Below are 14,755 nucleotides of genomic sequence, written 5' to 3'. Positions count from 1 at the left end.
AGGATAACCTGAGGCTAACATATATTGATCTAAAACTAAATCTCTGACCCTATATACTGGCTGGTCAGTAATGCTTGTATATTCTACTGCCCTAAGGAATAGCATTGATTGTATGGCCAGGGGTTGACTCTCAAGAACAGTACAATGTGTGAAACCTATTTCTGGAGTCTCAAGCCGTGGAATTGCTGGAACATTGTTAAAACCATACTCACTCACTCAGGAATACAAATCATGGATGTGTTCCTTATATATTGGCACTGACTTAATCATTCATTCTGAATTCTATATTCTATCCTAAATCTGTCTTTCGAACAGTATATCATAAACTGTATCTTTGAAACTATACATTTTAAAAAACCCAAACACCTGGCCCCTAGCCCATTTTATTACAACACTTCACAAAAAACACACTCTTCCCCCAAATACCTTTTTTCATCAACAACAGGACGTGAGGAGCATCCCACAGAAATTCTGCAGCCAGTATTGACTGAGGCCTGCAGCTTCAGGCTATACATGTTCTAGTTACACACATGAAGCTGCCGAGACATGATGGATTGTTCGTAGTAAATTCCACAATCACTTTGTGAAAACACAACCAGGAACACAACTTGATAGCTCCACAAACAAATAAAAACCACTGACCTCATGTAAATCTGGTTGTAACCATTAGCAAAACTATATCCTTCAAATTTATGAGCTCATCACATCATAAATTACTTGGAATCAATTTAGTTCCACTCTAGTATCAATGTCTGTGTTAAGATTAAGGTAAGGCCATAACAAATAAATTGTCAGATTTTCATCCCTGACTGCCTCACGAAGCATCCACCCCACATAATTTTATTGTTCCTAAGTACCTACTGAAGGGGAAAATGGCTACTAGTGTTCCCCCTATCTAATACATGGAATAACCAAATACATTGCTTTGTTCACTGTTTAAGCATTCAGCAATATTACTACAGTAAATTAGTTAACGAACACTCTTACAACAAGCTGATGTATAATACAAACTGTATATTTGGTCCTTTCCACTTGCGATAAATTTTATTTGAAATGCGCATAACAAACTTCGGTTATAAGAAAGGTAAGATACTTTATGGATGACAACTTATTTTCTTTTGCTTGACAATGGTATAAGAACCTATACCAAAATGTCACATCACAATATAATAAAGAAGTTGTCATCAATAATGTATCTTATCTTTCTTATTATTCATCAAATTCTGAAATGTCAATCAAACAGATAAACTATGGTTATAACGAACTAAAATTAGTGGTTCCCTTATGTTTGTTATAATCATAGTTCACAGATCATGGAGATGGACATGAGTATCAAGCTATGCAACTGGGACACCTTGACATGCATCACCAAGCCTAACTAGCCAATCCTGGGACACCTTGACATGCATCACCAAGCCTTAGCAAGCCTAACTACCCAATCCTGGGACACCTTGACATGCATCACCAAGCCTAACCACCCAATCCTGGGACACCTTGACATGCATCACCAAGCCTTAGCAAGCCAAACTACCCAATCCTGGGACACCTTGACATGCATCACCAAGCCTTAGCAAGCCTAACTACCCAATCCTGGGACACCTTGACATGCATCACCAAGCCTTAGCAAGCCAAACTACCCAATCCTGGGACACCTTGACATGCATCACCAAGCCTTAGCAAGCCTAACTACCCAATCCTGGGACACCTTGACATGCATCACCAAGCCTCAGCAAGCCTAACTACCCAATCCTGGGACACCTTGACATGCAACACCAAGCCTTAGCAAGCCTAACTAGCCAATCCTGTTCTTGGCACCTTACACCAAATAAGCAGACCAGTCACACATGTATGCTTCATGTGAATCAAATACCTCAGCATTTAATGGTCACAGACCCCTTGAACAGTTAATTTACATAAATATCATACAAATCTGTCTCCCATATATGTCACAGTTGTGAAATATGCGGATGAACGTCTCAAAATTTATTTACTGTGGTCTATGAAACAGTGAGGAGAGTCTAATTTTAATTTGAGTGAGTAAGTTGGGTTTAGCACTGTTTCTAGCAATAGGCCTATCCAGCTCTATGTTGATGTGTGCCACAAGACAATAACTTTCATTTTGTAACCATGTGGGGAACAGAACCCAGGGTCTTAATCATGATGAGCAAACACCTCTAACCATTACACTAACCCACTGCCCTTAAATTTGAGAGATAAATGTGAAACTCATACTTTAATCAAACTAGTTAGGTTTTATGCCCTCTCTAGCAATATTCCAGCAAAATAATGGCAAGGGACAACAGAAATGAACTTTAACATTGTCCCCTTGTGAGGAATAGAACCTGGACCTTCATTATGACAAACAAACACCTTTAACTATTAGTTATGCAACTGCTCTTGTTACTTAAAAGAGTAAGAAGAGGAGTGAGGAAACACCTGAACGATATGAAACTGATATATGTAGGCATGGGATTCAAGCCAGGCACTGACCACTTTACTCAAACTGACCACAGCATATTTACTGTGCTGACAAACCAGCAAGGCTTTGACCAAACTGACCAGAGGCCCGTTTCACTAAGCGATCATAGCACTAAGATGATCGTAACTACCATATTTTAACATAGATTTCGACAGTCTGGCGCTACGATGATCGTAACTACCATACTTTAACATGGATTTACGACTGTCGTAACACTAAGATGATCGTAACCCCCATACTTTAACATAGACTTACGACTGTCGTAGCACTAAGATGATGGCAACTACCATATTTTAACATTGACTTACGACTGTCGTAGCACTAAGATGATCGTAACTACCATATTTTAACATTGACTTACGACTGTCATAGCACTAAGATGATCGTAACTACCATATTTTAACACTGACTTACGACAGTCGTAGCGCTATGATCGCTTTGAGAAACGAGGCCCTTAAAGGTAATATGTTGGGTTATCATAGATCATAATCTGAAAAATATCATAGATTCAAATCCACAACCAGAATTAGGTTGTTTGTGGCCCTTATGGACAATGAGCAAGAGCTTGTACCACTGTGCTACACCACACAAGATGAAGGAAGAGAAGAGAACAAGACAATATCTGTCCTCACCGAGTCTAATCTCATTTGCACTGGCTCAGCTGTCTTAATTCAAACTCACATGGGATTCTCAGCTCTAACATCAACAAAATGACGCCAAATTCAAACCCCCAAAACTATCATTGAATTACCTCGCCACCATTGACGTAGTCGAGGATGAAGTAGAGTTTGTCTGGGGTCTGGAAGGAGTAGTGGAGGCCGACGAGGAAGGGGTGTTTCACGTTCTTCAACAACACATTCCGTTCGGCCATAATGTGTTTGACCTCATTGCGCTTCATAATAGCCTGCTTCTGTAACACCTTGACAGCGTAAACTTTAGCCTCCGCACGATGTTTGGCCAACAGCACCTTGCCAAAACTTCCTTTGCCAATCACTTTTAAGAATTCAAAGTCACTGGGACGAACACTGAAAAGCAAGAAAGAAACAACTCTGAGTGTTTGTTTGTGAAATAAAGCCACAATATTTCAGCTATATGAAAGCGGTCTGTTTACAGTCTGGACCAGACAATCCAATGATAAAACTCAAAACAAGGATAAAAAAACAAGCTTTACTGATTTGTTGACAGGAGAGTAGTATCAATATTGTATAAAGACAATGAAACAAAAACACTCTCCACTGATGATGGTGTACACACTATTGGACCGAAGGACTTTCATGATTTATCACTTACAAGTGTCATGTTTTTCTATTCAGCAGCACAAAATAGATGATACTCAATGGATTTGATACAGCACACTTTCATCAGGGTTTTTTAGCTTTTCTTGGGTCCATGAATACTATTTCCCACTGTTTGAAGAAGACAACATTCTAAAGCGGAGAGAACACTGAATCCCAGAGACATGTTACAGAGAAACAAAGGTCTTCTTTGCATGTCTTCGATACAAAAGAACACTTACCTTGTCTTTTCACTCGGTCCCAGATTAACTGGGTTGGCATCTTTCCCATTCTGGAAAATAAAAACACAAAATGTACAGACCTATCAGGAATAAAGTGGCTGTAAGTGTAAAATAACCAACATATGATGCGAGCTGAAACTGATAATGAAATGTAAAGCAGTTCCTCGCCACAGTATTTACATGGTGCAATCTGAAAAACATGCAGCCACGCAAACCTGTGACATAAACCAATCTTCCTGGGATATTCTTCCAGTTCTACAAAATCAATCCGTGTCTGCCTATCTTTCTTTCTGACCCCTTCTGAAGTGAATGAGTGAGTGAGTGAGTGTGAGTTTGTGAGTGAGTGTGAGAATGAGACAGAGAGAGAGAGAAATATGTGTGAAACTGTGTGAGTGAGTGAGGACTAGACTTTATGTCACTTTTAGCAACATTTTGTTTAAAAATTAAAGTCAAATTAGCTGATATTCATCAGTCTCTGAAACAAGAAAACTCCATGATGCGTGAAGTGCCACATGGTAAGATTGCTCAGCTTGAGGCACTGTCTTTATCAGCTGATCAACATCAACAAATACACCTTCAACCTATAAAAAGACAGATACATAAATCATAACAACCCATTTAACAAAACTGAATCTTTTTTTCAAAATGGAGTGTTACTTTTGTCATGATTTTCAGACATTGATGAGGTGAGGTGAGGTGAAATTGGGTTTAACGTCGTGCTTGAGAATATTTCGCTCATATGACGAAGTGCATGTGTGTGTATGTGTATGTGCGGCTGCTTGTACTAGCCCAGACTGATGCTGGTTTTATAGTGCTAGCCCACTGAGATACCATGCCGCAGTGAAGCATGAATACCCCACTCAGACACATTATACTGACTCCCAGCCGACCAGTCCTTGTTGTACCCATTAATGCCGGGCGTCAGGCAGGGACCAACAAGTACCATATTTTTAACGTCTTTTGGTATGACGCGGTCGGGGGTCGAACCCGCGACCTTCCGCTCTCCAGGCGGACGCTCTAACCACTACACCACGGAGGCGGTCAGACATTGATGAACTCCCCTGAGGTAGTGTTGTTTCCCTACACTCGCCTGAGGTCGGAACCATACAATATACCGACATTCACTGGGAAATAAACGACAGTTGGCCTGGTAGTGTTTATCCAGACAAGGTTATCTAAGACTGTCAATATTCACACTTGGGAAACATTTACATGCAACACACTTTGATTGATGAATTATTTTTTAAAAGACGTTTTGTCTTTCTTCTGGCCAGATGATCCTTATTAGGCAGAATGGGGTACTTGAGACCCCAAATTCTGAGATGATTCAGGTTATGGGGGACCTTATCTCTAAATGGAGCAAGGCTGAGTGAGTGTGAGAGGGAAACAAAAATTGATGCAGATCTAAGACATTTTTCACTGTAGTGAAACTGATGAGCATGTGGATATTGCTAACAAACCAAGGATAAGTTTCTGCATTAATCTGGGACTCATTGAAGGGAGAGAACTCTGCACAGTAAATTGCAACCCTTCCCATGTTTGTAGTTAAACACCACAATCAGGATTATCTGAGCTATATGATGGCGGTCTGTAAATAATAAAGTCCGGACCAGAATACCAGTGATTGATATCATGAGCATTGATCCTAGCAATTGGGTTATGATGACATGTGGGGTGGTGCGGTAGCCTAGTGGTTAAAGCGTTCGCTCGTCACACCGAAGGCCTGGGTTCGATTCCCCACATGTGTACAATGTGTGAAGCCCATTTCTGGTGTCCCCCGCCATGATATTGCTGGAATATTGCTAAAAGCGTCATAAAACCAAACTCACTCACTCACTCACTATGATGACATGTGTGAAACAAGTCAATGAGCCTAACCACCCGATCCTGTTAGTCAACTCTTACAATAAGCATGGTTTGCTGAAGACAAGAGGCTCCATCCATACTTAGATGAGGGAGGAGTGAGTGAGTTTAGTTTTACGCCACTTTTAGCAATATTCCAGCAATATCAAGGTGGGAACACCAGAAATTAGCTTCACACATTGTACCCATATGGGGAATCGAACATGGGTCTTCGGCGTGACGGGCGAACGCTTTAACCACTAGGCTACCCCATCGCGCTGGATGAGGAGGAAGGCTTCCTGATATGACATAAGAGCAGATTAGGAGGAATGAGTGAGTTTAGTTTTATGCCACTTGTAGCAATATTCCAGGAATATCACAGCAGGGGACACCAGAAATGGGCTTCACACACTGTACCCATGTGGGAATTGAACCCAGATCTCTGGTGTGACGAGCGAAGGTCTTAATCACTAGGCTACCCCAGCACCCCATATTAGGAAATGAGGAAGATGATGATTTATATGCGAATGCAGATGCAGAAAAGGGAAGTGAACAATTTGCCACTGATTCACTAGCACATGGATCAGACAAACAATGAATAATAATCACGGCAAATTACGGATTAGAACTTATTGATATAGGATCTGGATATGTCTGAGAGATGCAAAGGGTTAAAAGAATAGACAATCCAGAGACGTCTGCCATCATCAGTGCTGCATACAACATACATGTGGAGGGTCTGTAACGGCCATTTATCAACTTCCCCACACAACAATGATCTGTTTCTGAATGCAATCAACAGCACCATGTCTTCCACAACATCAATCACTGAATTAATGTCAGACAGGACACATGCTTGATGGAAAACCACAGTGAGGGCTGGTGTTAATACAGTGCATTATAATCATTAGGTTGTGCATCGTGTGCATGATATCCTGCAGTCAGACTTCCATAGCATGTCATGCCAATCCCCAAAATTGAATCATTAATTCCTAAGAGACTCAGAATTACTGTCGGAGGATCAAATTTTCATTCTCTGAATTAGATCATTTTGCATAAAATTGCTATCAAGTAAAATAATTCAACTTATTGAGGACTTATTTCAGTGATATTTTCATGTTACAACAGTCCTTTTGAAATTCACTATTTACAAATGTTCAAGAAATAACAGAAAATAGTAATACTTTGAGAAAGGGCAAATCTTATTCTTATTCTCATAAATGTAAAACTCTTTACCTGAAAAAAACCACCCCTCCTATATTTTTTTCAGTTAGGGACCGTTCATAATTTATGGCTAGGGTTGGTGGTGATAATTTTTATGGAGCAGCATGTACAAGGTGAATGACACCCCCCACCCCCCCACAAAAAAAGTTTGTACAAACTAAGTGACCTCCCCTTGCATGTCATGTACAAAATCAATGACCCCCCTCTCCTTCCCATAATTTCTAAGCATAATTTTAAACATAATTTTATGTACAAAATTGCTGAACCTAGTACCTAGTACCAGTACTAGTACCAGTACCTAGTATGTGTGTACAAAATTGCCATTTAGAGAAGTGAAAGAGCTTATTTTTGCTACAAACCTGACCAATGGTGGATCGGGTTTCCACCCTTGATTACTAGGGCAGAAATCAGTAATTCGAGATGTATTGCTTTTTCTTCAGAGTGAGATGATGATATTAGCATTACATATAATTAATCAGGATAATTAATGTCATGTCCATAATCTTGATAGGACAATATTGCTTATCAGTTTCCATAATATGACAGAATTTATAATTACTTATTTTAATAAATGTCAAGTCCTAAAATACTTTTTCAGGAAATATATGAATGTACTCTATAAGCAAACTGAGATGTATACTAATAGTTTCAAAATACTATGAATTGTGTATTATATCAACATACTATTCTCTTCAAAACAAATTAACGTTGAGAACTAACTGCACACTAGAATACCAGATCCTCAGATCAACTTCTTCTGCTGTGATGTAAGCATTCCTCTGCACTCAAGTAGTACTAGATTACAGTGGCTTCTGCCCTACTGAAGCATTACCCATCAATATCTACTTATGTGGTGAGGCATAACGAGCACAATCAATATAAGTAATCCCCAAATCTACTGTACAGACACAAGCTGAGTACAAGCAGCACCACATCAAAGCACTCTTCTTGATGGTGTTGTAATGTTCATTCACCCAAGGAAACATTGTCTGGATTGTGACTTTAACTTCAAGGACACTTCATATTTGAGACATCAGTCATTAGGAGTTGCCGCAGCAAAGAGTGAGTGAGTGAGTGAGTGAGTGAGTGAGTGAGTGAGTGAGTGAGTGAGTGAGTGAGTGAGTGAGTGAGTGAGTGAGTGAGTGAGTGAGTGAGTGAGTGAGTGAGTGAGTGAGTGAGTGAGTGAGTGAGTGAGTGAGTGAGTGAGTGAGTGAGTGAGTGAGTGAGTGAGTGAGTGAGTGAGTGACATTTTGTCAGTTTGGGAAACTTTCTTAGAGAAGGATTTGATGGAATATCAGTTCATCTCATCCTATATTTCTCCACGGCTTGCTTTTTGGTAAATCTACCCAAGGTCTGGATCCATACCAGTGGTTCTTGTGATCTCAAATTACCTGCCTTTGATTTTCGTGAACATTTTACTGACCTTTCAAATGTTGAGATAAGGAAAAAGGTAATTGGTAAGAGAGGACTTTGGTTTACTGAAATTTAGCCCTGTGATATAGAGAACAATTTCATCTCATAATAATATATTACCTATTACACTGAGATATAAATGGCTACCAGTGCATGGAACCACTCACTGGAAGCTTGGACCACGGTGGCCTTGATCAATCACAGAGAGTGTAATGTTTGCTGTTTCTTGTTGAAACTTACTTTTTTGCTGAAGGCACATTTATGTCCAAATAAATTGCAATTAGCGTTAGAGAATTAGGGAACGGATACACATCAAAACTTCCAGCCTATACTGACAATGAAAACCAAAGGCCTCTTGACAACTCATAAAACTATGTCAGTTTTCACATCAAAATTAACTCCAGTTGAGTCAGTGCAATGGATAGAATGACATTGGTAGCTATAAATTCCAATGACATTATTAGCGAACTCCTGTGACTGAGGTAACAGAGTGCACTGATTAGATAGAGAAAGATAAGCTGTATTACTTTACAGAATGACAAAATGAACTTGTATCATAAACAAACAAAAATAACAAGATTTTTCGCTTTCATTTTTTAAAAACTTGATGTTACATTTCAGTATTTCAAATTACATAACTTACTGGTATCATTTGATTGGCTACTGTTTATGAAATATAAACCTCATTTCAAAGACAGTATTCTAAACCTAAACAACAACAACAACAACAACACTGTAAACCTCCTATCCACATGGGGTGTTGGGGTAGCTTAGTGGTTAAAGTGCCATGCTGAGACCTAGGTTCGATTCCCTACATGGGTAATGGCCGGAATACTGCTAAAGGAAGAGTAAAACCATTCTCACTCACTCACTCCTATTCACAGAGTAGGGGGATATTAGTCTTTATCAACCTGGAAATGATGACATATAGTTTAAATTAGTTCCAGAGACACAAATAGATGGATGTGGATTTTTTGATAATGAACTAGAAGTTAAAATTTTAGCTGTACCCAGAGACAATATTCCAGGATATATCTATTCATAATGTTATCAATAATTTAAAATCCTTTATTGCTGGAAATTGAGTCTATGGAGCACTACTGTTCAGGTTTTAAAATGATGCGTTGTTTTGACAGACTCTGCAGCATTCCTCTACCATAAAACTGGATGATAAATGGCAATATCAATATTTATTTCATGCCTGTCAAAACAGATGAGCAAATCAATATGCTTCAATTGTAACAATGTTGGACAGAAGGTGATTTTGTTTACTGGATCATAGGGTATATAGATGTTGTTTTTTTATAAATTGCAATATGATATTTATCTTATGGTATAGTGTTCAAGATATCTATATTTCTGTTTTCATGAGAGTTAGAGACTCCACATATTCTTTACAAGAAAAGAAATGTGTTTTTAGATATTTGAGTGGCATCAGTAAATTTGATATTTAACAAACAACATTGTTTCATGCAACTGCAGTAAGGAAGGTGATCACAGATACTGGGTTAACATGTCCAACACAGAGGTTATTATTGTCGACGTACCTTTTATTAATGAGTATGATTCTCTACAAAGTCACATTATTGTTTGTATCATACACTTTATTCCCGAACTGGAATATAGTGAACATTACAACCAATAATTCCTCCTTGGGTAACTTTATTATCCAATTAGCTCATTATTACAAACAAATAGGAATGACAAGTCTTTATGGACGATCAATCTCTTTATTGTTCAATAGCGACATTTCGGTATAGATAATTATACTGTTTTCAAGCATGCTACTGAACAATAAAGAAGTTGATCATCCATCAAGACTCACAACTTCTAGAATGCCTCTCAAACACTACAAACAAATAGTACACCTTATCCTTTAGAACTTCTAGTCTTGGGTTCTCATGGTGATGACTGAAATATATCACTTCCAAACTCACTCCACAAAAACATATTAGGCATCAATAATCTGAAAAATGGCAACAGTGTCCATAGAACATGATACTTACTGTTGATCTATGAGACTTTTTGCAACTCTTCGGAACCCTCAAACAATCCATCCCACCACCATGCCACTCCAAACACAATGACTTCAGACTAACATTGTTTCTTCAAACTTCCTAGTTTGGACATCATCAACCCTTGTACGTTCCGGAATAGATACTTATACTGTTTTCAAGCATGAGCGGTATAACAATATAAGTATCTATACCGAAACATCGCTATTGTACGTTCTGGAATAGATACTTATACTGTTTTCAAGCATGAGCAGTATAACAATATAAGTATCTATACCGAAACATCGCTATTGTACGTTCTGGAATAGATACTTATACTGTTTTCAAGCATGAGCGGAATAACAGTATAAGTATCTATACCGAAACATCGCTATTGTACGTTCTGGAATAGATACTTATACTGTTTTCAAGCATGAGCAGAATAACAGTATAAGTATCTATACCGAAACATCGCTATTGTATGCGTTCTGGAATAGATACTTATACTGTTTTCAAGCATGAGCAGTATAACAATATAAGTATCTATACCCCAAACATCGCTATTGCACGCTCTGGAATAGATACTTATACTGTTTTCAAGCATGAGCCGGAATAACAGTATAAGTATCTATACCCAAAACATCGCTATTGTGCGTTCTGGAATAGATACTTATACTGTTTTCAAGCATGAGCAGAATAACAGTATAAGTATCTATACCCAAACATCGCTTATTAATACGCTTCGGTATAGATACTTATACTGTTTTCAAGCATGAGCGGTATAACAGTATAAGTATCTATACCAAAACATCGCTATTGTACGTTTTGGAATAGATACTTATACTGTTTTCAAGCATGAGCAGTATAACAGTATAAGTATCTATACCAAAACATCGCTATTGCACATTTGGAATAGATACTTATACTGTTTTCAAGCATGAGCGAATAACAGTATAAGCATCTATACCAAACATCGCCATTGCACGTTCTGGAATAGATACTTATACTGTTTTCAAGCATGAGCAGTATAACAGTATAAGTATCTATACCAAACATCGCTATTTATGCTTGGCATAGATACTTATACTGTTTTCAAGCATGAGCGGTATAACAGTATAAGTATCTATACCAAAACATCGCTATTGTACGTTTTGGAATAGATACTTATACTGTTTTCAAGCATGAGCAGTATAACAGTATAAGTATCTATACCAAAACATCGCTATTGTACGTTTTGGAATAGATACTTATACTGTTTTCAAGCATCAAGCGAATAACAGTATAAGTATCTATACCCAAACATCGCTATTGTAACGCTTCGGTATAGATACTTATACTGTTTTCAAGCATGAGCGGTATAACAGTATAAGTATCTATACCAAAACATCGCTATTGTACGTTTTGGAATAGATACTTATACTGTTTTCAAGCATGAGCAGTATAACAGTATAAGTATCTATACCGAAACATCGCTATTGTACGTTTTGGAATAGATACTTATACTGTTTTCAAGCATGAGCGGAATAACAGTATAAGTATCTATACCAAAACATCGCTATTGTACGTTTTGGAATAGATACTTATACTGTTTTCAAGCATGAGCGGTATAACAGTATAAGTATCTATACCGAAAACATCGCTATTGTACGTTCTGGAATAGATACTTATACTGTTTTCAAGCATGAGCAGTATAACAATATAAGTATCTATACCGAAACATCGCTATTGTACGTTCTGGAATAGATACTTATACTGTTTTCAAGCATGAGCGGAATAACAGTATAAGTATAAGTATCTATACCAAGCATGGCCATCGCTATTATGCGTTCTGGAATAGATACTTATACTGTTTTCAAGCATACGACCTTAGAATAACAGTATAAGTATATCTATACCTCAACAAAACATCGCTATTGTGCGTTCTGGAATAGATACTTATACTGTTTTCAAGCATGAGCAGTATAACAATATAAGTATCTATACCGAAACATCGCTATTGTACGTTCTGGAATAGATACTTATACTGTTTTCAAGCATGAGCGGAATAACAGTATAAGTATCTATTCAAACATCGCTATTATGCGTTCTGGAATAGATACTTATACTGTTTTCAAGCATGAGCGGAATAACAGTATAAGTATCTATACCTATAAACATCGCTATTGTAATGCGTTGGTATAGATACTTATACTGTTTTCAAGCATGAGCAGTATAACAATATAAGTATCTATACCAAAACATCGCTTATTATTATGCATTTGGAATAGATACTTATACTGTTTTCAAGCATGAGCAGTATAACAGTATAAGTATCTATACCAAAACATCGCTATTGTACGTTTCAGAATAGATACTTATACTGTTTTCAAGCATGAGCGATATAACAGTATAAGTATCTATACCAAAAACATCACTATTGTACGTTTCGGTATAGATACTTATACTGTTTTCAAGCATGAGCGATATAACAGTATAAGTATCTATACCCAAAACATCGCTATTGTACGTTTGGTATAGATACTTATACTGTTTTCAAGCATGAGCGGTATAACAGTATAAGTATCTATACCGAAACATCGCTACTGAACAATAAAGAAGTTGATCATCCATCAAGACTTATCATTCCTATTGCTCACAACTTCTAGAATGCCTCTCAAACACTACAAACAAATAGTACACCTTATCCTTTAGAACTTCTAGTCTTGGGTTCTCATGGTGATGACTGAAATATATCACTTCCAAACTCACTCACAAAAACATATTAGGCATCAATAATCTGAAATATGGCAACAGTGTCCATAGAACATAATACTTACTGTTGATCTATGAGACTTTTTGCAACTCTTCGGAACCCTCAAACAATCCATCCCACCACCATGCCACTCCAAACACAATGACTTCAGACTAACATTGTTTCTTCAAACTTCCTAGTTTGGACATCATCAACCCTTGTGATTCATGAAAACTGCCACTAGTGTAGCCATTGGTCATTTGACCTTCAATGGCAGCCATCTTGCCTTCTGGCAATGTCTTTTGGGGACACAGATGACATCATGACTGACACACATACCAACACTTAAATGCCCTTTGCTACCAACTCAAAACAATATTCAATTTTTTAGAGATTTGAACTTGCATATGAACATCAGTATTCAGACAATGGAGTAACATATTTTAACAATGACAGAAAACTATCCAAAACAACAGACGTCCATTACCATGTTCAGACAATACTGTTGAAAGGTCACAGGAGTTTGGGTTTGGATTGTGGCAATTCCAAATATAGGATTGGAACAAGCATGTCTGATGTCATTGGCTGGTTCTTGGGCACCTAGAGGCTCAATGACCCTAAAACTGTCAGTGTAGTGGCTTGGAGGCTTGTCTGATTAGGTAATGGCTGACATTCCCAATCATCGTTAGGACCAAGGATTGATAGATTAACACTAATTACCCTTGGTTCCTAACACTTCCATGGGATCTGTTTCTTGTCAAATGCTGAGAGGATAAATGTTACTTTATGATACTGATGATTTTAGATGTGGACGTCTCTTCCGATTTAACTTAAGCAACAGTGCTACACTTGGTTCCTAACACTTCCATGGGATCTGTTTCTTGTCTAAATGCTGAGAGGACAAATGTTACTTTATGATACTGATGATTTTAGATGTGGACGTCTCTTCCGATTTAACTTAAGCAACAGTGCTACACTTGGTTCCTAACACTGCCATGGGATCTGTTTCGGGTCTAAATGCTGAGAGGATAAATGTAACTTTATGATACTGATGATTTTAGCATGTGCATGTCTCTTCTGATTAAACTTAAGAAACAGTACTGCAGACAATTTTGACTTCAAACTCTGACTACATAAATAGATTTAGTGGAAACAATATTTTCCTATTTACAGAGTACCAGGCACCTGTGCCAGCATTGATTCTCACAGCTGCACAATTTGTAAATGTATGTTAAATCACAGGACTTGTGACAGCATTAGAGAGTAAACATCGTTTCCTGGCAGGCTACTTTTTGCAGCTGGTGCTTCGCGGCAACCAAGAGTTCTAATCAATTTCCCCATGCAGTTTCTTAACCTGGAATACAATACTAGTTCTGAGGATGTCTGAGTGACTTCAGTTTCACATCCTTTTGAACTGCTTATCATGATATCCCACCATGGCTGCTTAATGTGGCAGGAACAAGAGATTGAATATGGTTTGAAACTGCTTTTTGCAGTATTTCATCAATATCATGACAAGGGACACCAGAAATGGGCTTCATACATTGCACCATGCA

At 37.9% G+C, this 14,755-nt stretch overlaps 1 protein-coding gene across 2 annotated transcripts in view; it reads right to left on the bottom strand.

The window, feature by feature from the left end:
• LOC124275329 (serine/threonine-protein kinase Sgk1-like) overlaps positions 1-14,755 on the bottom strand; it is a 123,596-nt gene that overhangs the window by 24,352 nt on the left and 84,489 nt on the right. For both annotated transcript variants that reach the window (XM_046710827.1, XM_046710828.1), the window contains exons 6-7: positions 3,996-4,045; positions 3,231-3,504 (exon numbers count right to left, since the gene is read on the bottom strand). In XM_046710827.1, the coding sequence (XP_046566783.1) occupies positions 3,231-3,504; positions 3,996-4,045 (324 nt within the window). The remainder of the gene's footprint in view (positions 1-3,230; positions 3,505-3,995; positions 4,046-14,755) is intronic.

The sequence above is a fragment of the Haliotis rubra genome, unplaced genomic scaffold (genome assembly GCF_003918875.1).
Source record: "Haliotis rubra isolate DU_JTF1 unplaced genomic scaffold, ASM391887v1 Scf2, whole genome shotgun sequence".
Classification (NCBI taxonomy): Eukaryota; Metazoa; Mollusca; class Gastropoda; order Lepetellida; family Haliotidae; genus Haliotis; species Haliotis rubra.
The sequence above is the reverse complement of the archived record's forward strand: the minus strand, read 5'-3'. Positions and strand labels throughout refer to the sequence as shown.